Genomic DNA, 25,256 nt, shown 5'->3' on the forward strand with positions numbered 1-25,256 from the left:
TTCTTATCAACACTTCACTCCCAAAAAGATGTAGACCGAAATACTCTAATATCATATGTTAAATTTGATGTTATCAATGTAAAAAATTATATTCAATAAAAGAATAGCAACTTCTACAATAAATTTGTACGCAAACTTCAATGATTTTATTGAAAACTCCTATGAATAGAATTTTCACCGTACAATAATAAAGACTGTTTATATTTAAATCTTCCTCGTTTAGGTTATTCTTGTAATTTCTTAACAATATTTTTTCATATTGTAGATAAAAGACATATATAAAATAGCTAGAAAGTTCAAAAGTTTTAATATCAATTAATACTTGTATTCTTTATCTTAAAAAAATAAATGGATAATCATGAATAATTTTATATATTTATTATAAATTAAAAATAACATTACAAATATTTGTACAATCAATTTGATCATAAAGAGATCCTCTAAATTTTAAAAAATAAATAAACATAGCTTAACTTGATTGAAATTAAATCATATAAAAATAATAATTTTGCTTTTTTTTCCTTTAACAATTACAATTGTATAATATTTTTTTTTATCTTCACAGGTGCTGCAAGAAAATCTTCGAAAAGTTGGTTTCTAAACTAATAAAATATTTCTTATTTATCCAATATAGCTTCTAGAAGTAATATTATTCAACTCTCCCTCTAGAAGTGACAAAGACACTAGTGTCTTATGAAATAACATTAATAATACATAATAAAATATTTAATATGTTTTTTTTATTAGAAAAAATTAATTAAATTAAAAGAAACCTTTTTAAGAGTGTCCAACCTGTATAAAGACTTCCAGCTAGTCTGTTCTTAAAATTCTTTATGAATAGGTATAATTTATCTATATATCGTCTGTGTTAACATATGAGTTTTGGTTTAGTCTCCCATATTTTGTATTTTCTTTTTTTTTCCTTTTTTTAATAATATTTTTTTTTCGTGTGATGGCAGATTATTGTTGTTACTTGAGGTGTCAGCTTAGCTGAGATCTCAAGTTGCATAATAATGCCTTAGACGAAAACTTTAAAAAAAAAACAAAAAAAAAACAGATAAATGCTTCCAGATCCCTCCTACATCATTCTTAAGAGCAGAGCCAGACCGACCTAGCTTAACTCCAAGCATTATCAGACCAAGTGCTGGTCTAATTTTCCCTAACAGGCAAAAACAAAAATAACATAGCAACCAAACTTGTAATTGCTCCTGCATAAAACCAACAACCACCCAAACTTCAACAAAAAAACCAGCAGCCACCGAAAAAAACTTCACTCTAACTGCCTTAATATTGCACTAAACCAGTTAAAGTTCCACTTGTTTTCACCTTCCAACACGCTTCTTGATGCACCAAGGGGATCTAATTTTAGGAAAACAGACATATGCCATATCACTCGGTATGGATCAGTACTTCACTCGGTATGAAACATTTAATATGTATCCGAGAGATTACCTATAAGATGATATTATGAAAAAGAAGGTCAATGAAGGAGTTAGTAAACGGCTTCAAAATGAGTGTTCAATACAAATTATCAAATGAAAAAAATAAAATGTAAAAAAGTAGCACAACCTTATTTATATTAGTAAAAATTATGTCTAGCCAACAAATATTAGGAGCCCGTTTTTTAGTATTATTTATTCTTTTAAAGTAATCAAGATAGAAATAGTATCGGAGTATCGGAAGCTCTAGATAAAAAGACACTACAAGAAAACAACCATTTTGTGTGGGGCAAAAACGGATGCAAAAGTGAAAAAACAGAAGAAAAAAGCATGGAAGCAAATACAAATTAGCATGGGCTCGGAAGTTGGATGCATCTTGCGTGGGCCAAGTCCACGCAAAACGGACGCAACATGCGACGACTTATATAAATAGGTATCAAACTCAAGTCCTTCCAGTGACCAGAAAAGCAATAACCACAAGACCAGACAAGTTCTTTGGTCATATTATCATTTTTATTATACTTATTATTATTAATATAATTTATACATATTAATATAATTATTATTAATAATAATAAAATAAATTATACTCATATTATTAATATTATTCATATTATTACTAATATTGTTAATATTATTAATATTGTTAATAATAATAAGTATAATTAAAATCATAATAATACTAAAGAATTTGCTTGGTGTAGTGGTTAAATCTAACTTATAATCTCTTCTAACTTATAATCCAAAATCTAATAATCAATTATATTCCATGATTCTAAGTTAATTCTATAACTATCACGAAATGACTCATATTTCTCAAATTGCTTATGATACTCTCTTTCAGCCTTTACAATGCACTTCTTAGTTCAACTCTTACCTTGACAATGGACTAGGGTTATTAACTTGTTCCTGCTTGGGAGATGGGACCTAGAGAACTATTGAAGTTTTCGTTTTCTTCCCTTGGTCGGAAAGGTTGTTGGGTGCTTGACTGGGGTACTTCTCGTCTCCGTGCTTCTCCCTCGGTTCTCGCTATCAGGCGAACATTGGAAAACTATATTAACACACTTATAAAAGAATATTGCATATGTGTCATCTCGTTACTTACAACTTACTACATTATTATGTGCTTTAGTTGGAAAACATTAATTTCTTTTAGAGATCATACTCAGTAACTATAACAATGACATTTATATAGCATGTAGTCAACTTTGAAACACTTTAGATATTGTATTAATTTAAGAATTAAGAATTAAGAATAAGTTACTTATTCACGCAGTTAGTCTTAATATGTTTGTATCATATACATTTTCACTAATTCTTTAAGATGATCTTATGCTTCATTTATGAGAAATAACATCTTTAAAATTATAATGGATATCAAAATAAAAATCCTAGTTCATTCAGCCATTGCACACATATAACATTTAAATTTATTTAAGTTACTAATTAAAAGTTTTATCTAGCTTTTTTTTTTCTTAAACCAAATAAAACATTTTTAGATAAAATTTATTTTCTATTTTTAAATACATCCATTACCATTTGCACTAATTAATTACTTCATCTTGAATTTATATTCTTAAATTTATGTATATTTTATATAATATTTACAAAATTTAAATACGAATTTTTTTTACTTTTCTTTTACTATTTTTTAATTAATTATTATTTTTCTACATGTTTTCAAATCTTTATAAACTTTTTAAGATAACTTCATTTAAATAATTTTAAAATTAAACACTTCCTCAATTTAATAAATTTAATTTAACTAATTTATATCTTAATTTAAAAAAAAAATTTATGATAATATATAAATAAAATAAATTTAAAATAAATAAATTTTAAAATAATAAAATATTTTATATAACATTTAAATAATTTAAATAGATCTTTTCTTTTACTAAATTAATTTTAAATCAAACACTTAATTAATTTAATAATTTTAATTTAACTAGTTTATATTAGAATTTGATAAATTAAATAATTTATTATAATATTAAAAAAATAATTTTAAAATAAATACAATAAAGAATTAAATATTAAAATATTTGTTATAAATTACATAAATTTAAATTAATAATTTTAAAATCCTAAAATATAAACATGCGTGGACTTTGCGTGGGTTGTGACGTACGCATATACGTGGGCCGTGGCCGACGCAAATCCGACGCATATGCGTGGGACGCAGCCGACGCATACCGACGCATATGCGTGGGCCTGGGCGGGAGAAAGAGAGGGTACGTCCGTGGATGAGGAAGAAGTAACGGGAGGTTCCAAGAATGATGCAAGATTGAGACTACGAATGGTGGCTAACACTTGTTGTTTCCAGATTAGGTAATTATCATGATCAATTTTAAAATGAATGGGTGTGGCAAAGATATGGGGAAAGGAAACATGTGATGTAGTGTTTGCAGTAGAGCTTGAAGAGGTTATAGTATTGACAGTGGAGGTAGAAGAAGCCATGAATGGCTCTGATACCATGTAAGGAATAACAGAGGAGAGAAAGTGATGTGCAGAAGGTAAAGAAGATGAGAGAGAGAACTGAAAAACAGAGTATGTATATATATTCATGAATAAGAAACGTAAAAACAATATTTATAGAGTGCATGGAAACAAAAAGATATTAACAAATAACGAAGTTTGTTGTTGTTAACTAATAGTCTCTTATATGAATTTGGTCTTTTCTAGGTCTTGGTCTTCAGTCTCGGTCAAAGTGGAATGGTAACTACAAAAAGTATTTCGACGCTCAAGTCAATGCTCGGTTATCGGTGGTTGGAGTAATAAATGCTATTAAAATGCATACATTTATCTTGTCTTGGAAGTATATATTTATAGTGTCAACGTGGACCTTAATTATTGGCCTAGATTTTCGAGTTAATCTTAGTGTGATGGAAACCGTCCAACCTCACACAACCATATAATAAGGAGGACGAAGACCTAGAGGTTGTTTATTGATTTAATTGCAAATATGGGTCTAATTGGGCTTTTGTTTATTTTTGTAGGCCCAACCAAGAGGACAACTCTAGGGTGATGGAATGTACAAACATATCCAAAAAACACTCCAAGTCATCAAAACATAAACTAAAGTTTTGGTTAAAAGAACACAAGAAGACTGATTTTCTGCTGACTAGTCGACATTATTTTTGGGTCAAGCTTTAGCTTAAATAAAATGTATAAAGTTGTTTAGGTTTTTATGGGCCATGTATTGGGCCTAGTAGCATAAAATAATTGGACCAAATATTTGGGTCAAGTAGTATAGGTTTTTAGGCTTGTATTTGGGCTAATAGTAAAATATGACTAGTTAGGGTTAAAAGTGACTAGTTAGGGTAACAATTGGGCTTCTTTGAGCCCAATGTAACCCTAAAACGTCTAGGGCATATTGGAGAACGAAAATACCTTGGCATGGAGTACATGGACGTCCACATGGCAACATAGGAGTGGAGAGGATTTAGCATGGAAGGTGTGAGCTAAACATGGAAAGCATGACTCCAGATGGCACCTTCTCATTAGAGAGTTTTATTTTGAATTTTAAACTTTTGGCTAAAAAATGTTCAGCCCTCTCTCCTATAAATTGAGGTGCTTGGCTCTAATTTTATAAGATTAATCTAGAGCAAATTGCTACCAAAATTGTGTTAATTTTGCTCCTTGTTTTCTGCCTCTCTAGGATAGACATTTTAATCTTCATTCTTCACCTTTGTCAAGTGAGATGGCCTCACCACTCACTCTTCACACCTAACATGCACCTTCAAGGAGTCCACAACTCTACGTGAGTTCCTTGCTTATTCTCATCCATTGAAGCTTCCGCCACTCCTCCAAGAAATTTCAAAACGGAATGAAGGCACAAATCCATCATAGTATTAGACAAATATTTCGTATAGTGATTATGTTAAGCATGTTATTCGAGAGTACTTATCGGTTTCCCGAGATGTACTTGAATGTAGAAGGTTCGGTCCTACCATGGGAGTACCTGGTGATGTATATGGACAATACACTAGCTCCTAGACTTGTAAAGCTTTTTGCTTTTTTTAGAGTCGGATTGTGTACCTTGATAAAGGAGCAAGAAAACTTTATCTTGTTTGGGTAGTCTTATTGGTGCCAAAATGTACACTTTTATTTATCTGTACACTAGCCCCTAGCCTTGATTGGAAAAAGGCCCTGAAGAGTTAGAAGCTTCTATGTTTCAACAGGGTTTGTGTTTCCGGGATTCCTTATGGGGGTCATCATAATCGTTGGATGGGGATTAATATAACAATTGGAAAAAGGGGTGACATTTGGACTTGTATGTTTTTAGTATATGTTTGTTGTAGAGCCATTTGCATATCGATTAAGTTTGTGTGTTTCACCAATGGTGCCTTGGTTTTAATGTTGTGGATGATAAAAAACTTTGTACTCGATAATGCCAAGAAAATCTAGGTTGATGCTTTAATTTGGCATCATGATTCATGTAAAGCCGAGTGCATGTTGGTTGATGCTGATAACATCTATTTTGGTGTCGAGAACATCTAGGTTGATCCCGAGAACATCTAGGTTGATTTTTGTTTTGACATCATGGTCGATGTAAATTCGAGTGCATATTGGTTGATGGCGAGAACATCCAGGGTGATGCTGAGAACATCAAGGTTGATGTCGAGAACATCAAGGTTGATGTCGAGAACATCAAGGTTGATGTCGAGAACATCTAGGTTGATGTTTTGCTTTGACATCATGATCGATGTAAAGTCAATTGCATGTTGGTTCATGCCAAGAACATCCAGACCGATGCGAAGAACATCTAGAGTGATGTCAAGAACATCTAGGGTGATGTTGAGAATATCTAGGTTCATGTTTTGCTTTGACATCATGGTCAATGTAAAGTCCAGTGCATGCTGGTCCATGTTGCAAACGTCAATTTTGATGCTGAGAACATCTAGGTTAATGCCAATAACATCTAAGTTAATGTTTTTATTTGACATTTTGGTCGATGTAAAGCCAAATGCATGATGATTCATGCCAAGAACATCTTGGTTGATGCTGAGAGAATCTAGGTTGATGTTTTGCTTTGACATCGGGATCGATGTAAAGTCGAGTGAATGTTGGTTCATGCTGAGAACATTCAGGCAGATGCCAAGAGCATTTAGGTTAATGTTTCGTTTTGAGAACGTGGTCGATGTAAAGTCAATTGCATTTTGGTTTATGCCGAGAACATCCAAGCCAACTGTGAGAACATTTAGGATGATGTCGAGAATATCTATTTTTATGTTTTGCTTTGACATTGTGGTCGATGTAAAGCCGAGTGCATGTTTGTTCATGTCGAGAACATCCAAGTCAATTTCAAGAATATCTAGATTGATGTCGAGAACATCTAGGTTGATGTTTGTTCTTTGCATCTTGGTTGATGCAAGTATTCAAGCATGTTGGTATATGTTGGCCGAGAGCATCTCGGTTCATGCTTGGTGATAAGTGCCTAATTTCAGTAATATTTCATATTAAAATATAGGCACTAATGAGTACTAATTGCTAACTTACATATAAAATAACTAATTTGTGAATTTATACCTTTTTACAATATTTATGATATTTAATTGAATAAGAACATTTTATTCCCAAGTTTGGTGTTAATTGCAGGTTTCTAGGGAATAATGGAGATTTGGACTAAAGAAGAATGATATATGCTAAAAGGAGAAAGCTGGAAGGCATAGAACACACAAAAGAGAGAAAAAGTCCAACTTAACAACGAGAATGCGTCAGATTAATTGGGCTATTTTTATGTTTTTATCATTGAGCCCATAAGCGCGACGCATGAAGTCACCTAACCCTAGAAAATTAGGTTATATAGGGGGCTAGAGGCACAACCTTAGTGTGCAAGATTGAGAGGAAAACACCATAGAGTAAATTGTAACCCAATTGGGAGAATGGAAGGTGCTAGAAGTATGCGTGGCTAATTATACTCTTATTTATTAAGGTGATTTCTTATATTAAAATATTCAGTTCTTGATGGATTATTGGTATTTTCGTTTTACTTTTAATTTTCCGTGACAAATTGAGAATCTTAGATCTGACTGAAAGGTATTTTTAAGGTTCTGACCTAAATAATAATACTTAACATATTTGAGTGCTAGAAATAAACTTGAAATGGTAATTGCCATTAACGTCCGCATGTGATTCTAAGTTGTTTTTATAAATATGCGAGAAATTGATATTTAGAAAATATTCTTAAGGATTTTATATGGGGTACATCGATATAAATGAACTTTCTACAGGCATCAGTTTCAATCAAAGAACTTAATATTGGAATGCTAAGCAAAATACATGAGAGTGAGAGAGATGAAACCTAATCCCTATTTTTCCAACTTGAAGCAACTAATTCTTTGTCTGTTTTCTTATTGATCATTGCCAACACAACCAATTCAACACTCTTTCTATTGTTTTGTTCTATATTTAGCGAATATTGTACTTGATAATTCACTATTCCTTGTGGGATCGATATCCGTCCTTAGGCAAAATTATTACTTATGATAAAGCGGTGCACTTGCTGTAAAAAGTCACCACTTGGCCCTTGCATCTTGGATGATGCAAGCCTTTGGGCATGTTGGTTCACACAGGCGCTCTCGGTTGATGCTTTGGCCTTCGCATTTTTGTTGTTGTAAATCTTCAAGCGTGTCGGCTCAGTTGATTTTTCACTTTTTCATCTTGGTAGATGCAAACCTTCAAGTGTGTTGGTTCATGCTGGTCGATAGCATGTCGTTTGACACTTAGCCTTTGCATCTTGATTAAAGAAAATCTTCAAGCGTGTTGTTTCACGCTGGCCGAGAGTATCTCGGTTTATGCTTGGTCTTTACATTTTGGTTTATGCAAGTTTTCAAGCGTGTCGATTTACGTTAGCTGAGGGAATCTCGGTTGAGGCTTGGTTCGAATATTGATACCTGACTCTAAGATTTTTTGGAAAAAAAACACCGGGTGCCTCGTTAAAACCTTCTCGGCTAAAACCCTTTCATAAAAAAAAAAGGTCAAGTGAGGAAAGAGTACACCGTGGTGGTTACATTACAAGTGGAATAACTCAACTAAAATAAAATTTCAAAGTCAGTAGCATTTTAGGTACTCGACATTATCTTTCCGAATAGATGTTCTAGCATGTCAACTCCATTCTTGGCTTCGTTCTAGATCCGAAAAGGTCCCTCCTAGTTTATAGAGGTTTTACCATAAATTTTTTCCTTGCACCATTGCGCATCCGCCAAATGAGATCACCTAGATTAATGGCTCTCGACTCTACCTTTGAATTGTATCTTCTCAGCATCCTCTTTTGTAGTTTCTCTCTTTTCGTCCCCTAATTTTCTCTCTCAATATCACCTTGATGTTAGCCTACTTCTCAACCTCTTTCTTGTTTGGGACCATCTCGGCTCGAGAATTGTTTCCAAACTCACGCAAACCTTCCAGCTGAATCAATTTTGCAGTAGATGGAGATCAAGTAGAAGGGGATTTCACTAATGAAGGAAGAGGCCATCCACCCAAGCATTTAAAGTTCTTCCTTCTAGTCTTCTAAAAAATAAAGAAGAAATTAAATAAAGAGAGGACCAAGCCTAAAAGAAGACTACAAGCATTCAAGAATGGGCTCCAATTAATATCTCTCTTTGTAATTTCTTTTGTATAAATTTGTAAAATAATATAGAATAGCTTTAGAATGTGCTAACGAGGGAAAGCTAAAAGACATTATATAGCACTTTAGGCACTAGTTTTGGTAGGAAGAGACTAGAAGAGTGCCTTTTCACACCCATTCTCTCTTTAGGCGCTAGATTGTCTTAGAAGGAATTAGAAGGTGACCTTTCAAGCTTCCTTCTCTTGTACATTTGTGACCAGCCCTCTCTATTATAAAAGGGATGCTTGGGTCTTTAAAATAAGAAGTGAAGATTGGTTTTTGAGAGTAAAGAACTTCTACCAAATTGGTGATTGAGTGAGAGAGACTTGTGTCTTCTTCTCTTCTAGTCTTATCTTGAGTGAATTCTTGGGCTCTCAAGTTGCGGAAAACACACTCATGTTTGTGTATGTTTGAGTTGTTTTGGCACTTTTAATTCAAGAACTTTACATTCTCCTCTTTACCTTTATGTTTTAGGTTTATTTTTGGGTATTTCTTGTTGTTTTCTTGTTCTTAATACATTGTGTTTGTGTCATTTTGATTTTTGAATCTCTATAAGTTTTGTCAAAGTCATGTTTCTCCAAAATGTTATCAATTCTATGTAGTCCTTTTGTTGATAATTTTGGTTTCTTGATTTTTAATTGAGTGCAGTTTTATGTGTTTGTTTTCTTGATCCTTTGGTGCCTTTTCTTTTTAGATTTGAGTTCTTACTTGTATTTTAGATCTATACAAGTTCTTAAAACATCAATTCTATTATGTCTTTTGAAGTTCTCAATTTTGTTTTTCATTCCAATTAGGTTTCCTCTGTTTTCTTGAAAATGTGCTGACTGTTTTGGTTTATTACAATTTCTGTGATTACTGGAAAATTATGAAATTTTGGATTTGAGTTCTTGAGAGTGTTACAAAAAAAGTAGAAAAAAGAAGTGAGTCAAAATTCCAAGTACAAAAAAGAAATGATAAATCAAATACGTCCTGTGTGTAATTCTGGCACAAAAAATATGGAAAAGTGGCAGTAATTTTGCAAAATTTATCACAATTAATTGGCGCACTATTTTTGTGTGATTCCAGATCCATTGTTGAGATAAGATCTTGAAATTTCATTGGTTTAAATTTCATAATCCAGTTTCATTTCTTCAATTCCAGATCAATTTGTAAAGTCACGCACAGTTTACAAAAAAAATTCCAGTAGTTCTGTTTTTTGTTTTCTTCATCTATTCTAGTGCTTTTCTTTAGGTTTCTTTTGTGTGCCATCTTTTAATAGAGTACCTTGTTTTTCTTGATTGTCTTTTCTTCATTATTCTTCGAGTTTGTCACATATCTTGTACATGAAATTTTTGATGTACATGAGGTTAAAGATGAACAAAAGGTGAAAATAGCCTCTTTAGAATTTTTAGATTATGCCATGCAATGATGGCATAGACTTGTAATGGACATTGGACTAAACAAGAGACCTCCCGTGGTTTCTTGGAACGATTTGAAAGAGTGTATGCGCATTAGATTTGTTCCACCACACTTTAGGAAAGACCTTTTGTTGAAGCTCCAAAGGCTTCTCCAAGGCACGCTAAGTGTGTATGCTTACTTTAAAGAGTTAGAAACGCTTTTAATCAAAGTAGATATGCATGAAAGTAAGGAAGCTAAAATAGCTAGGTTTGTGAGTGGTCTTAGGAGGGATATTCATGATGTTGCGGAACTTCATGAGTATTCAGCTTTACAAAATTTGGTTCACCTTGCCATCAAGTTTGAAACTCAAATTTCAAAGAAAAATGCTTTCAAAAAGACTCAAAATGATGGCTTCTACAACAATTCTTGGAAAAACAAAAACAAATCTTTTTCAAAGGCTCCTCCTAAAGAATCATCTTTCAAAACTAGAGATTTTAAGCCTTCAACTTCTACTTATAAGTCACCAACCAAATCGTCTAGTAAGAAATGTTTTAAATGCTTAGGATATGGTCACATAGCTTCTAATTGCCCTTCTAAAAGAAATATGTTTATACATGATGGGGTAGTGGTTAGTGAGCATGATTCCGAAAACTCTAGACATTCCTCACCTTCTAGATCCCCAAGTGAGATTGAGAGCGAAAGTCCTTGTGAAGGTGACTTGTTGGCGAATGTTGGGAAAAATTCCAAAACCTTTCGATGATACCCAAAGAGAAAATATTTTCCACACCTGTTGTCTTATCACCAACAAGTTATGTTCCTTGATTATTGATGGGGGGTAGTTGCACTAATGTGGCTAGTACAAGAGTTGTGGAGAAGTTAGCCTTACCCACCATCTTTCATACCAAGCCCTATAAATTACAATGGTTTAGTACCGAAGGTGAAATCATGGTTAACAAACAAGTCCTCATTAACTTTGCAATAGAAAAGTATAAAGATGAGGTTTTATGTGATGTTGTGCCAATGGAAGCAAGTTGTTCTTTTAGGAAGGCCTTGGTAATATGGTAGACATGTTTTACATGATGCCTATCCAATACTATGTCTTTTTCCTTCCAAGGGTGCAAGGTGTTGAACCAAGTGGTGTTCAAGCTTTGAAGAATCCAAACCCTTTGAAGGATGTTGAAGCCTTGGTTGTGCTTGGTGTTGCTGTGCTGGTTTAGTATAGTTCTGGGGTAGTTTGAGTATTGTAATCCACCCCTTGATCGAATCTAAAGCATAAGCATCTCAATCTTTGTGAAAGTAAAATGTTTTCAAACTAAGTTAAAACAACCGATTGTTTTGTCGACACAACCGATTGTTTATACTTAGATGTTTTGAGAAAAAGATTGAAAATTGTTTTTAAAATGGTTGAACTGTTAAGAACCAAAACAACTGATTGATTCGAAGAAACAACCGATTGTTTGTTTTGGGACCATAACAGAAAAACAGTTTTATCTTTGACTGAGCTTTAAATGATTTAACTGTTTACGCTCCAGTCATTAAATGCTTTGACAAATCTTTTAATGCAATTTAAGAGTTTGTTAAGATTTGATAACAAACTACATCTTTGAATAAATTCAGAAAAACAGATTTGAGAATCAATCTTTGACAAGTTTTTGCTAAGAGTTTTTGAGTTTTTCAAAGAGATGAGATTGCTGAAAGTTTGTGATTGATCAAAGTTGTGGAATAGGATTCTGCTTGTATTGATTTCAGATTATCTTCTGTAACAAGTTTAATCCTTGTACTCTGTGAAACAAGTTTCGTTTTTGTGTTTGCTGAGATTGGCTGTTGATGACTTTTTACGGCAAGTGCACCGCGTTTGTCAGAAGTAATAATTGTCCCTAAGGACGAATATCGATCCCACAAGGAACAATGAATTATCGAGTACAATAATCGCTAAATATAAAAACAGAACAATTAAAAGAGTTTTGAAGTACAAGTTTGAGCATACATTAAACTTCCAACAATAGATGCATAAAGTATATTCTCCATCTGTTTCCGTTCCAAATCATTCTTTGGACATTGCATGAGACTAAATTTGTCTCCTTTTTTGTATTGGAACAGGAGATGTCGAACATTTATCCATTCTGAATCTCTCTAAAACTTTATTAATATATGCTTTCTGAGACAAACCTAACAGTCCTTGTGATCTGTCACGAAATATTTCAATTCCTATCACATAGTTGATGACTTTTTACGGCAAGTGCACCGCTTTGTCAGAAGTAATAATTGTCCCTAAGGACGGATATCGATCCCACAAGGAACAGTGAATTATCAAGTACAATAATCGCTAAATATAGAACAAAACAATTAAAAGTGTATTGAAAGTGGTTGTGTTGGCGATGATCAATAAGAAAACAGACAAAGAATTAATTGTTTCAATTGGAAAAATAGGTATTAGGTTTCATCTCTCTCACTCTCATGTATTTTGATTAGCATGTCAATATTAAGTTCTTTAATTGAAATTGATGCCCGTATAAAAATCATTTATATCGATTCCTCGCATATAAAATCCTTAAGAATGTTCCCTAACTATCGATCCCTCGCATAATTATAAGAACAACTTAGAACGAAGCTCAGAAGTTTAATAGCAATTAACATTTCAAGTCTATTCCTAGCACTCAAATATGTTAAGTATTGTTGTTTAGGTCCGAACCTTAAAAATACCTCCCGGTTAGATTTAAGATTCTCAATTTGTCACGGAAAATTAAAAGTAAAACAACAATACCAATAATCAATCAAGAACTGAATATTAATATATAAAATATCACCTCAATACATAAGAGTTTGAGTAGATTACTCCCAATCCCAAAGGGTAGAATTAGCCACACATACTTCTATCACCTTCCATTCTCCCAATTGGGTTACAATTCACTTTATGGTGTTTTCCTCTCAATCTGGCACCCTAAGGTTGAGCCTCTAGCTCTCTATTTATCCTAGTCTTCTAGGGTTAGGTTGTTTATTGTGTCGCGCTAATGGGCTAAATGATAAAACATAAAAAAGTCTCAATCTTTCTTTGTATCTTTTTCCATTTTGGGACCTTCTATCTTTATCTCTTTAGCTCAAATCATTCATCTTTAATCCAAATCTCCAATCTTCCTTAGAAATCTGCAATTAACACCAAATTTGGAAATAAAATACTCTTATTCAAATAAAGATCATAAAAAATTTAAAAAAGGTATAAATTCATAAATTAGGGATTATTTTATATGTAAATTAGCAATAAATCCTCATAAGTGCCTATATTTTAATATGAAATATTACTGAAATTAGACACTTATCCGCTGTGTGTTCTTGAGGGGATCAAGATCAACAATCTTGGTGTTGGTGTGTTGGCCAAGAAGAGTGTGTGTCTTGAGGTGTTCAAGGTCATTCTCTTGGTTGTTGTGTAAGTGATCAAGTTGTGATTGCTTAGTGGATTTCCTCAGGGTTTCTGAGAAGACTGGATGTAGCTCTGGGTTTGGAGTGAACCAGTATAAACATCTGTGTGCAACCTCTCTATCCTTAACTCTTTAATTTCAGTTTTGTTTGTTGTTTGCTGGTATAAACAACCGATTGTTTCTGTGAAACAACCGATTGTTTTTCTGGTTCTGCTATTTTTGGTAAACTGAATTTCTTAGCAATTGTTTCCTGAGATAAATTCATTCTTCTTTTAAAAGTTTGCGAAAATCTTCTTTAAACAAATCACCCCCCTCTAGTTTAAAGCCATCCATTCTAACACAAGGTTACCTTAAAACCCCTCTCTCCCCAAGAGGTTCATGAGGACCAAATAAAAATGAAAAATAAAAGAGAAAATGAGAAAGCAAAAAAAGTAAGTACTAAACCGAGTCACAACACTTTATCCACTAAATCAATCATGTTGACTCGTGCTATGCCTCAAGTTGAACCTCAAAGGTATTCTTCTTCTTTATCTTTTTCATTACCCAAGGTTCCTATTTCAACACCAACTTGGTTAAAAAATGTTAGGGGTGATTTTTACATACCTCTGAATGGTTTTCACCTTTTAAGAGTTCTTTTTCCAAAAAATATCATCATTCCCAAACAATGTTTTCCAACTTGGTCTGTCTATAGGACCTCCTTTTCTGAACTCCTACTGCTTACAAATTCTAAGTCATGTTTGCCTTTCTTTTATTCAACTGGTAATTTTGATAGCAAACTGACTTTGTTATATGCAGGGATTCAGAATTCGTGGACGAATTCTCTCCAACTTGGGGAGAATGATGGAGATCAAGTAGAAGAGGATTTCACTAATGAAGGAAGAGGCCATCCACCCAAGCATTTAAAGTTCTTTCTTCTAGTCTTCTAAAAAATAAAGAAGAAATTAAATAAAGAGATGACGAAGTCTAAAAGAAGACTACAAGCATTCAAGAATGGGCTCCAATTAATATCTCTCTTTGTAATTTCTTTTGTATAAATTTGTAAAATAATATAGAATAGCTTTAGAATGTGCTAAAGAGGGAAACCTAAAAGACACCTCCATTGTATAGCACTTTAGGCACTAGTTTTGGTAGGAAGAGACTAGAAGAGTGCCTTTTCACACTCATTCTCTCTTTAGGCGCTAGATTGTCTTAGAAGGAATTAGAAGGTGACCTTTCAAGCTTCCTTCTCTTGTACATTTGTGACCAGCCCTCTCTATTATAAAAGGGGTGCTTGGGTCTTTGAAATAAGAAGTGAAGATTGATTTTTTAGAGTAAAGAACTTCAACCAAATTGGTGAGTGAGTGAGAGACTTGTGTCTTCTTCTCTTCTAGTCTTATCTTGAGTGAATTCTTGGGCTCTCAAGTTACGGAAAACACACTCATCTTGAAGCCAACCATCCTTCAAGTGGCGTGCACAATTCCAAGAGCTCCAACCACCTAAGTTTCCTATTCCTAGTCATCTTCTTCCATTTCCATTCCAAAACAAACTCTAAAACATGTCTTTGTTGTTTCTTGTTGATTCAATCGGTAGAACTTGTTTAGTTTGTATTTATGTTCGGTAGATTGTCTTAGTTTGCTGTTCTTATGGTTTTAATTGTGTTTCTTGAAGTTTTAATCAGTGCATTTGTGTTCTTCTTTGTTTCATTCAGTTCATATGTCCAAAAATGGGTTTCTATGTGAGTTTGGCTTGGTTCTTGTGATTTGGTGAGTTCTTGAATGATTAAGAACATTGATCCCATTCTTAAAAATTACCTAATCATATTTCAACTCTTATTGAATCCATAACATGTTCATATCATATCCCTATCATGTTCTTGGATTCACATCAGTAGTCCTCCTTCGTAGCTAGTCCAGGTCAGCGGTTCTTCTTGCATAGGCTGACTAAGAAAAGTCCCAGCCTTAAGGTTGTTATCGTGTGGTGCAAGGCCATATCGAGACTAAGGTTTTGGATATTTAAAGTTATCTTCCCAAACCTTTCCATAAATAAGCGCAACAACTCTCCCTTCTCTTGGCAAATATTTACAAATTAAAGACTATTGAGGTGAGATGGTGAGGTTGATTTATCGCGAATTACGTTCCAAACTTGGTTATCAACGTCTCAAAGTAGTCAATTGACAAAGAGGGGAGTTGGGTAAACAAATTGATGGCTTCTCCATTCAGGTACATTAGGAGGACTCAACACATGACAACGACATCCATGGTGTATAGGCTCAACTGCGTCGTGTAACATCGATGTGCTCATCGAGATCGATCGTTTCATCATATTTGTTTGTGCTTGATTCTTAGCTTGCAGGCAACTGGACTTCCATTATCCCATCAATGAAGGGGTGTCGGGGAACTCCCTCAAGTGTTCCAGAAATATGGGTTGAAGTGTTCGGCCTAGATTCGGCCTTCTGGCTACGAACGTTTAACGGTCGAATTATGACAAATGGGAATGTCAATTGTACCGTCCCGTATCCGGGCGTTGACTAAGTCAAAGTCAAAGTCAACGGCGGTGGAGTCAAAGTCAATGCGAGGCGTCGCCTAGTTGGAGAGGTGCCAAGGGGAAGCGTCGCCAAGGCAAGGCGTAGCCTAGGTGAAGGCGTCGCCCAACCAGGGCGTCGCCAGATCAAACAGTGCTAAAGTAAGGTAATCACGGTGTGGTTCCCCGATACCCATGGGTAGGAAAGACCATGGAGGGAGCGACGCCGTGGGAAGGCCTCAGGTCCCAATAGCACGGGGCAGCGATAAAGAGAAGGAAAAGGTGGCTTCAAGGCCATAGTAATAGTACCAATGAAGGGCAGCCTGACTCGTGAAGTGCTCCTGCCGCCCCAGAGATGCCCGTGGGGCAGATACGACTCAAGAGGAAAGTCACGCCCAGGGCAACCGGGTGCAGAGTACAAAAGGAAGGCAGATACGCTCTCAAAGTAAGTGACTAGATACTTGGGGGCATGAGTTGGCACCCAAAAAGTCACCCCTAGCGCAGTAGCACTCCCAGCAGGAGGACTCACACGTAGAAACGTCCCCAGGTGGGCCGAAGCGCCCCCAGATGGGGTCATGGCTTCGTGAGGCCCTCCACGTGTACGACAGCCATGCCAGAATAGAAACACCCTTTAGTCAGGTGCCAGGTAATTAAAAGTTATTCAATACAGTTTCCCTTTCGAGCATTCAGGTACTATAATGGCTCCCGAGCGTTTCAACGTCTTAAATGCGCTACGTTTTCTAATTAAGCGCTTTAATGAGTGCGTTACGTTTGTGATTAAAAGCGCTTTAAGGCGCTTTAAATGCTTGGGTAGTTTAAATAGCGCAGAGAATGTTGGAAAAAGGGTTGGAACTTTCGGCAAATTTACCAGAGAACTCTCTAGTTGCTTGCTCGTGCTTCAAGGTTACGTACAAGTGACTGGGGAATATTTTTGCCTGAAGGAGACAACACACACATATACACAGTTCTTTTACCACCTTCAGAGTGCCATACGCGGTGCTCAGACACGTAGGTGGACAGTTTTTGGTGTTTCTTGCTGGCTGACTTGAGCGTCGGAGTGCACACGGCCGCTAGGGCGCCTTTTTGTCCTCTTTTTTGCAGGAATCCACAGGCAACCAGTGGGAAGGAGTCCCTAGCTGACGGTTGAGGTCGCGCACGAAGACGTCCCGGTCAACCGGACGGAACATTTGGCGCCCACCGTGGGCGCCAATATAAAACATCAGTCCCATCACAAGTTCGAGAAAATCTACCAGGTTACAGTAGCGCTGAAGGAGGTCGGAGTGACAATGGCCCCCACCAGACGAAGAGCAGCACGCGCAGCCCCAGCAGACCTATCCATGCAGCAGGTCCTGGAAATAATGAGGGGGCTGCAGCAGGACATGGCGGATTCGAAAATGGAGCAGGAACGCATGCAGGCAGACCTTGACGCCTCGCATGAGCGGAACGAAGACCTCCACCGTGTGAATGAGGAGTTGCGCCAAGGCCTGAGAAACGATAGGAGGCGGCCTGGGAATGACGAGATGGAGAACCATTCCCCACCAAGGGAGTTTTCCACTCCTTTCTCACAGGAGATCCTAGACGCAGCGATCCCGAACGCGTTCGCGGGACCCCAGGTGATCTTCACCGGGATGGAGGACCCAGAGACGCACCTGGCTGCATTTCACAAGCAGATGGTCCTGATAGGCGGTTCTGATGCTGCCAAGTGCAAGCTCTTCATGAGCACCCTGACCGGGATGGCTATGGACTGGTTCATTAGCCTCCCATAAGGTCATATCACATCTTTCCGCCAATTGTCGCGATTGTTCCGAGAACAGTACTTAGCCAACAAGGCCCCACCGCCGGTCTCCTACAACCTGTTCGATGTGAAGCAGTATCAGGAGGAGACCCTGAAGGAGTATATCAATCGCTTCGGGGCCCAGGTCGTGAAGGTTGGCACAACAGAGGAGCCTATGATCGTGTACGCATTTGTGAAAGGCGTGTGCCCCGGCCCCTTCGGAGAATCCATTATCCGCAATCGCCCTAGGACTTTCGCTGAATTACGGCGCAGGGCGGTAGAGCATATTGCTTCGGAAGGGGAGGTATGTGTGAAGCGCACCAGCGCCGTGCCCTCACGCCCGAGGGGACCGGCGCGAGTTCAACCCGTCAGAGTCAATGAGACCACGACGGGGAGAAAGAAGCCAGAGGCGAGATGCCTCTACGAGGCCAGAAAGCCCCAGCCCCGGGGCCTAGCAGGAGGCGAACGCCCCGCCAGAGAAAGAGCAAGACCGGCGAGGTACAACTTCGTGGTTGAGTTGAAGGATTTGATCGCCGTGCCCAACATAGCTGAGAGGCTGAGGCGACCGGCGAAGACCGACAAGGTGTTAGGGCCCCGTAAAGACTCTTGGTGCGAATTCCACGAGGCTTTCGGGCACCAAATTGATAATTGCCTGTCGTTGGGCTACCAGCTAGATGAGCTGGTGAGGACTGGGTTTTTGAAAGATTATGTCGCAGATTCCACAACGACCGCCACCTTGCCGCCGCCGGCAGATGAGCCAGCACACGAGATGCCTGTGCTTGGCGAGGTCCACACCGTTGCTGGAGGTTTTTCCGGCGGAGGACCCACCGCCTCCCAGCGGAAGAAATACGCGAGGGGGGTGAATTCAATCGAAGAGAGGCTCTCGGGGGAGCCTTGGGAGTCAGATATTGTGTTCACAAGAAGAGACCTCCGAGATGTGGTACCCCACGACAACGACCCCGTTGTCATCTCAGTCGTCACAGCTGGAAGGAAGGTCCACAGAGTGCTTGTTGATCAAGGAAGCTCGGCAGACGTCATGTTTCTGTCGACCTTTAATAAGTTACGGTTGTCCCCCGATCTGCTGAGTCCCTATACGGGATGTTTGTATGGGTTCGGGGATAACCAGGTAGAAGTCCGGGGGTACCTGGAGTTGAGGACTACGTTCACAGACGGAGAGGCCTCCCGTACCGAGAGCATCCGGTACCTCGTCGTGAACGCTAATTCTGCCTACAATATTTTGCTGGGCAGACCGGCGTTAAACCGTCTGAGCGCGGTGTCCTCCACCCGTCACATGAAGATGAAGCTGTCGGACCTCAGTGGCCGGGTGATAGTCATCAGGTCAGACCAGGAGGAGGCGAGGAAATGCTATGAAAACAGCCTGAAAACGAAGAGAGGCGTATTCATGGTGTATGAACGTCCGCCGAGCATGGACGCGACGATGATTGAGGCGACGCCCGCTGGGCTGACGCCTGAAGAGGTCATAGCGGAGAGGGCGATGCCCGAAGCAGGTGTGCAAATGGAGGGAGGCCCTGACGACACGGCGCCCGTGGAAGAGGCGACGCCCATGGAAGAGGCGGCGCCCGTGGAAGAGGCGGCGTCTGTCGAAGATAATAGCAGGGAGCAGCCTGCGGCTAGCGCCGTAGAAAGGGAGATTGGCGGCAAGACTTTCAAGTTAGGAAGTTCGCTAAGCCCAGAAGAACAGGAGGGGGTGGCAGAAGTGATTTCGCGCCACCTGGACGCCTTCGCATGGTCCGCCTCGGACATGCCAGGCATCGACCCCGATTTCCTGTGTCACCACCTCAGCATGGACGCCACGGTCCGCCCCGTGCGTCAGAGAAGGAGAAAGTTCAATGAGGAACGACAACAGGTGGTGAAAGACGAAACGCAGAAGCTGCTGAGCGCTGGCCACATCAGGGAGATTCAGTACCCTGAGTGGCTCGCCAACGTCGTCTTGGTGAAAAAGGCGAACGGAAAGTGGAGGATGTGTGTTGACTTCACGAACCTGAACAAGGCATGCCCAAAGGACTCGTATCCGCTGCCCAGCATCGACGCCTTAGTAGATAGTGCGTCCGGCAGCAAGGTGCTAAGTTTCCTGGACGCCTTTTCAGGGTACAACCAAATCAAGATGCACCCAAGAGACGAGAGCAAGACTGCATTCATGACTGAGACATGCAGTTACTGCTATAAGGTGATGCCCTTCGGGCTGAAAAATGCGGGCGCCACGTACCAGAGGCTAATGGACAAGGTCCTGGCGCCAATGCTTGGGAGGAATGTGTACGCTTATGTAGACAACATGGTGGTGGCGTCGCAAAATAGGGTGCAGCACATGGCAGACCTGGAGGAGTTGTTCCACACAATATCCAAGTACCGCCTCAAGTTGAACCCCGAGAAGTGTGTTTTCGGGGTAGAGGCCGGTAAGTTCTTGGGTTTTTTGCTCACCGAGAGGGGGATAGAGGCGAACCCCGACAAATGTGCGGCTATTATCGCCATGTGGAGCCCGACATCGGTAAAGGAGGTGCAACAGTTGACAGGGCGGATGGCGGCGCTCTCGAGGTTTGTTTCCGCCGGAGGAGAAAAGGGGCACCCGTACTTCCAGTGCCTCAAGAGAAACAGTCGCTTTGCATGGACTGATGAATGCGAAGCGGCTTTCATTAAGCTGAAGGAGTACCTGGCGACGCCACCGGTCCTCTGCAAGCCGGTAACGGGCGTTCCCCTCCGGTTGTATTTTACTGTAACGGAGCGGGCCATCAGTTCTGTGTTGGTCCAAGAGCAGGACCAGAGTCAGAAGCCCATCTACTTCGTAAGCAAGGCCTTACAGGGGGCTGAGACGAGGTACCAAGAACTAGAGAAGGCGGCGCTGGCGGTAGTGTTCTCTGCTAGGAGGCTCCGTCATTACTTCCACAGTTTTACGGTGGTGGTGATGACCAATCTCCCTATACAGAAAGTGCTGCAGAAACCCGATGTGGCAGGAAGAATGGTACGCTGGGCAGTGGAACTATCAGAATTCGACATCCAGTACGAGCCTAGAGGATCCATCAAGGGGCAGGTGTACGCAGATTTTGTAGCAGAACTTTCGCCCGGAGGTGAGCAAGAGGTGGAAGCGAGTTCGCAGTGGCTGCTCTCGGTTGATGGCTCTTCAAACCAACAAGGGAGCGGTGCAGGAATAGTCTTGGAGGGACCCGACGGCATACTGATCGAGCAGGCCTTGCGTTTCGCCTTCAAGGCAAGTAACAATCAGGCAGAATATGAAGCCCTGATAGCAGGAATGCTCTTGGCCAAGGAGATGGGCGCACAGAACCTCCTGGTGAAGAGCGACTCTCAGTTGATTACGGGGCAGGTGTCGGGTGAGTTCCAGGCGAAGGACCCACAAATGGCAGCGTATCTAAAATACGTCCAGTTGTTGAGGGGGGCGTTCAACGCTCTTGAGTTGATACACGTCCCGAGGGAGCAGAATGCCAGAGCTGACCTGCTCGCAAAGCTGGCTAGCTCAGGCAAGGGGGGTAGAGAGAGGACAGTGATCCAGGAGACTCTCAAAGCTCCGCGTCGATTCGTGGAAGACTACAGGGTGGATGTCCTCCAGATTTATACATCAAGGGGAAGGCCGAGGAGTCATTCCTCTTTGACCCAAGATACGCAGAGGGCGCCCCGCATCAGCATGTTCGCGGGTGTGCCTGAGGAAGAGCAGATGCAGGTATGTGTCTTGTCCAAGGGAGACACCTGGATGACACCCTATAAGCGATACCTGGCAGATGGGGCTCTTCCAGTGGACCCTGAAGAGGGTAAAAAAGTCAAAAGAAATGTCGCAAGATATACTTTGGTGGATGGGGTGCTGTTCAGGCACGACTTCACTCACCCTATCCTAACATGCGTCAGTGGCGATGAGTGCACCAGGATAATGGCGGAGCTACACGAAGGCATCTGCGGAAGCCATGTAGGGGGAAGATCCTTAGCCTCCAAGGTAGTACGCGCAGGTTTCTTCTGGCCAACAGTGAAAGAGGATTGCGCACGGCACGCCCAGCGGTGTAGGCAATGCCAAAAGCACGCCGATTGGCACAAGGCGCCGCCAGAAGAGTTGCGGTCCATATACAGCCCGTGGCCTTTCCATACATGGGGAATTGACATCCTGGGCCCTTTCCCACTGGCAATCAGGCAGATGAAGTATCTGATCGTCGCCATCGAATACTTCACTAAGTGGATAGAGGCAGAGCCGTGGCACAGATCACTGCGCATAAGGTACAACATTTCGTGTGGAGAAACATTGTGTGTCGCTTTGGCGTACCTAGGCGCCTGATATCTGACAACGGGACCAAGTTTGCCAGTCAGCAGTTGAGAAATCTGTGTGCTGAAGTAGGAATCAAACAAGTGTTCGCGTCGGTTGAACACCCCCAGACCAATGGACAAGTAGAGTCGGCAAACAGAGTTCTGCTGAGGGGGTTAAAAAGAAGGTTAGAGAAAGCCAAAGGGGCGTGGGCGGAAGAGGTGCCAAGGATTGTATGGGCATATCACACCACGCCCCAATCCTCTACTATGGAGACGCCCTTCAGTTTGGTGTACGGGTCGGACGCGATGATTCCAGTAGAAATACATGAAAGCTCACCACGTTTTCAAAACTTTGTGGTGGAGGAGTCCAATGAAGAGAGGCGGGTAAACCTGGATCTGCTAGAAGAGGCCAGGGAAGAAGCCAGAATAAAAGCTGAAGCGACGAAGAGAAGAGTAGAGCGGCAATATAGCTCTAAGGTAAAGCCGCGACAGTTTCAGGTTGGCGACCTAGTGATGAGGAAAGCTCACCCATACGAGTTGGAGAATAAGCTGTCTCCCAAGTGGACCGGGCCCTTCAGAGTTACTGAGGCTAAGGGCAACGGTTCGTACAACCTGGAGACTTTAGATGGAGGGCCCATCCCGCGCAGTTGGAATGCAGCCAACTTAAAATTTTATTTTAGTTGACTTATGTAAGCAGTATGTAACAATTTAGTTGAAGGGGACGCTCTTTTTCCCTCTCAGGGGTTTTTTAATGAGGTCACCCTAATAAAAGGAAAAACCAGTTTGAGAAAAAGAAGTGCCTTGGTTTTCAGCCTTTATCTTTCCTTGTTTGAAGATTATGTGATGCGCCGCCTAGGCCATGGCGTCGCCTAGGTCATGGCGTCGCCCAGAAAGAAGGCGCCACCTAGATAAGGGCGTTGCCCTGAGCAGGCGTCGCCCAAGTGAAGACATGCATCGTTGAAAGAACGAGACGAAAGGAAAGCGCGCAGTACATGAAGCATATGCAAAGTAAAGTGGCGTTGCAAAAAATCAAGTGTGATATTGAAAAGTTGTTGTTACAAGCAATGTTCAATACAATGGGAGTAGTACAAACGGAGCAAACGCTACAAATCATGCAAAAACACGAACAAGCCATTTCTCAGCGCTCATCAGAGTCATCACTGGAGGAAGGCGAAGCCCCTTTCCCAGCCCGCAGCGCTCGAGTAAGTCGTGTCCTTTTTTCGTGGTTTAGTTTCGAACCTGCACCAGGGGAAAAGACGTGTTAGAGACGCCATGAAGAAAGACAGGCACAGTTAGAGAGTAACGAAGACCGAGTTTCCTAAGGCAGTGGTTCTTACATATGTACTTCTCAAGAGTCCCAGCGTTGAACTCCAGGCTGATCACCGTAGCAGAGTCAAAACCTCCCACCTCAGCAAGAATCTGGCAAGCTATTTGACCACTTGGAGCCAGCTTCTTGAGGGGTTTGGCTTTGAGGGCCTTTTCCTCTCTCACCCAGTACAGCGGAAACCCATCCAGAGCGTCGGGAACAAGGTCAGTACGACAGATCTTGAAGAACCGGCCTTTCCACCCGGTGAACGAGTTCTGGAAGGGTGTGAAGAGAACTCTCCCGGGTACATTACTGAGAGTTACCCAGAGGTTGTGTCTCTGCCTCTTCACCTCAAAGAAGTGAAGAAAGAGGTCAACCGAGGGTGCACAGCCCAGAAACCCGAAGAGAATGTCGAAGGCTTTGACAAAGGCCCAGCTGTTGGGGTATAACTGGGCCGAAGCAACGTTGATCTCCGTCAGCAGTTCCTTCTCGAACCAGGAGAAGGGTAAGCGCACCCCGATGGTCTTGAACACCACCTGGTAAAAGTAAAAGAAAGGGACCCCGTCGTTGGCCCGTTCGTCTCCACACACTGGCTCCCCAGAGTGCAAGGGAGCACAGCGATGTCGTCATCGTGCCTCCTTGCGAAGGCCCGGTGGTCATAAGAACATGACTCCCCTTTGTGCTCCTGTATGGCCCTGGTAGAGAGTAAGCATGAACACTCGTCAAGAAGTTCATTCGAAGCCCAAGGGTACAAATCTTTGGGACGGACCCTGGAGGAAGCAGCGTGAAACGACATTCTTTAACAAGATCAGGACTGCCAGAAATGCAAGAGTTGAGCGAGGGGAGCGAAGGTTAGAACAACCCTTCGACAGAGAAGAAAGGGTGCAAGAAGAAAGAACGCAAGTAGGTTATGAAGAGTGAGAAAATGATGAAGATAGTTCCAGAGTTTGAAGAGTTAAATAAAGCGGTTAGAGCGCCAAACGACGCGAATGGATGCACCGCACGATTGATACACGTGGCAGAAGACGAAAGGATGACGCTGGCACCACTGGTTTAAATCAGAAAACGTCGTATCAGCAGAATACCCAGTGGTACGATGCGCCGTCGAAAGTGAGTCAGGGATACAGCAGGAGTCAGAACTTAATGGAATGGCTAGATGCCCCATCAACCATACAAGCAGCGCCACGTGGATCAAGTCGAATGACGGAACGTCCCATCAGCTATACAAGGAGCGCCACGTGGATGGCACAGACAAAGCCTTGAGCTCTTCGCTGCCATCAGGCATCGACCAAGGCAAGAATCAAAGTCAATGTCGAAGTAAAGGTAACGCCCGAGGCGTCGCCCGGAAGGACGTGAAGGGCGACGCCAGCGTGAGACGTCACGGGCATCGCCAACCCAAATACCAACTGGCGTCGCCTCCCCGATACCCACAGGTAGGAAAGACTGTGGAGGGAGACGAAAGTGAAGGAAGCAGAGTTAGTTGCTGGCGTTGTTTCCCCGATACCCACGGGTAGGAAAGACTGTGGAGGGAGATAAGATCGCCAAACGCCAGCGAATTAGTGGCAGGGTGTCCCCC

General features: G+C 40.7%; 2 protein-coding genes across 3 annotated transcripts in view; both read right to left on the reverse strand.

Annotated features, from left to right (window-relative positions):
* Positions 1-1,074: 1,074 nt before the first annotated feature.
* Positions 1,075-25,256, reverse strand: part of LOC137824732 (uncharacterized) — a 50,708-nt gene continuing 26,526 nt past the window's right edge. For both annotated transcript variants that reach the window (XM_068630423.1, XM_068630408.1), the window contains exon 3: positions 1,075-1,452. The gene's annotated coding sequence lies outside the window, so the exon portion shown is untranslated. The remainder of the gene's footprint in view (positions 1,453-25,256) is intronic.
* On the reverse strand, positions 5,960-6,802 carry LOC137805818 (uncharacterized). Its single transcript, XM_068605735.1, has one exon. It carries the CDS (start codon positions 6,800-6,802, stop codon positions 5,960-5,962), a length of 843 nt encoding a protein of 280 aa, XP_068461836.1.

This window comes from Phaseolus vulgaris, chromosome 11, assembly GCF_000499845.2.
Source record: "Phaseolus vulgaris cultivar G19833 chromosome 11, P. vulgaris v2.0, whole genome shotgun sequence".
Lineage (NCBI taxonomy): Eukaryota > Viridiplantae > Streptophyta > Magnoliopsida > Fabales > Fabaceae > Phaseolus > Phaseolus vulgaris.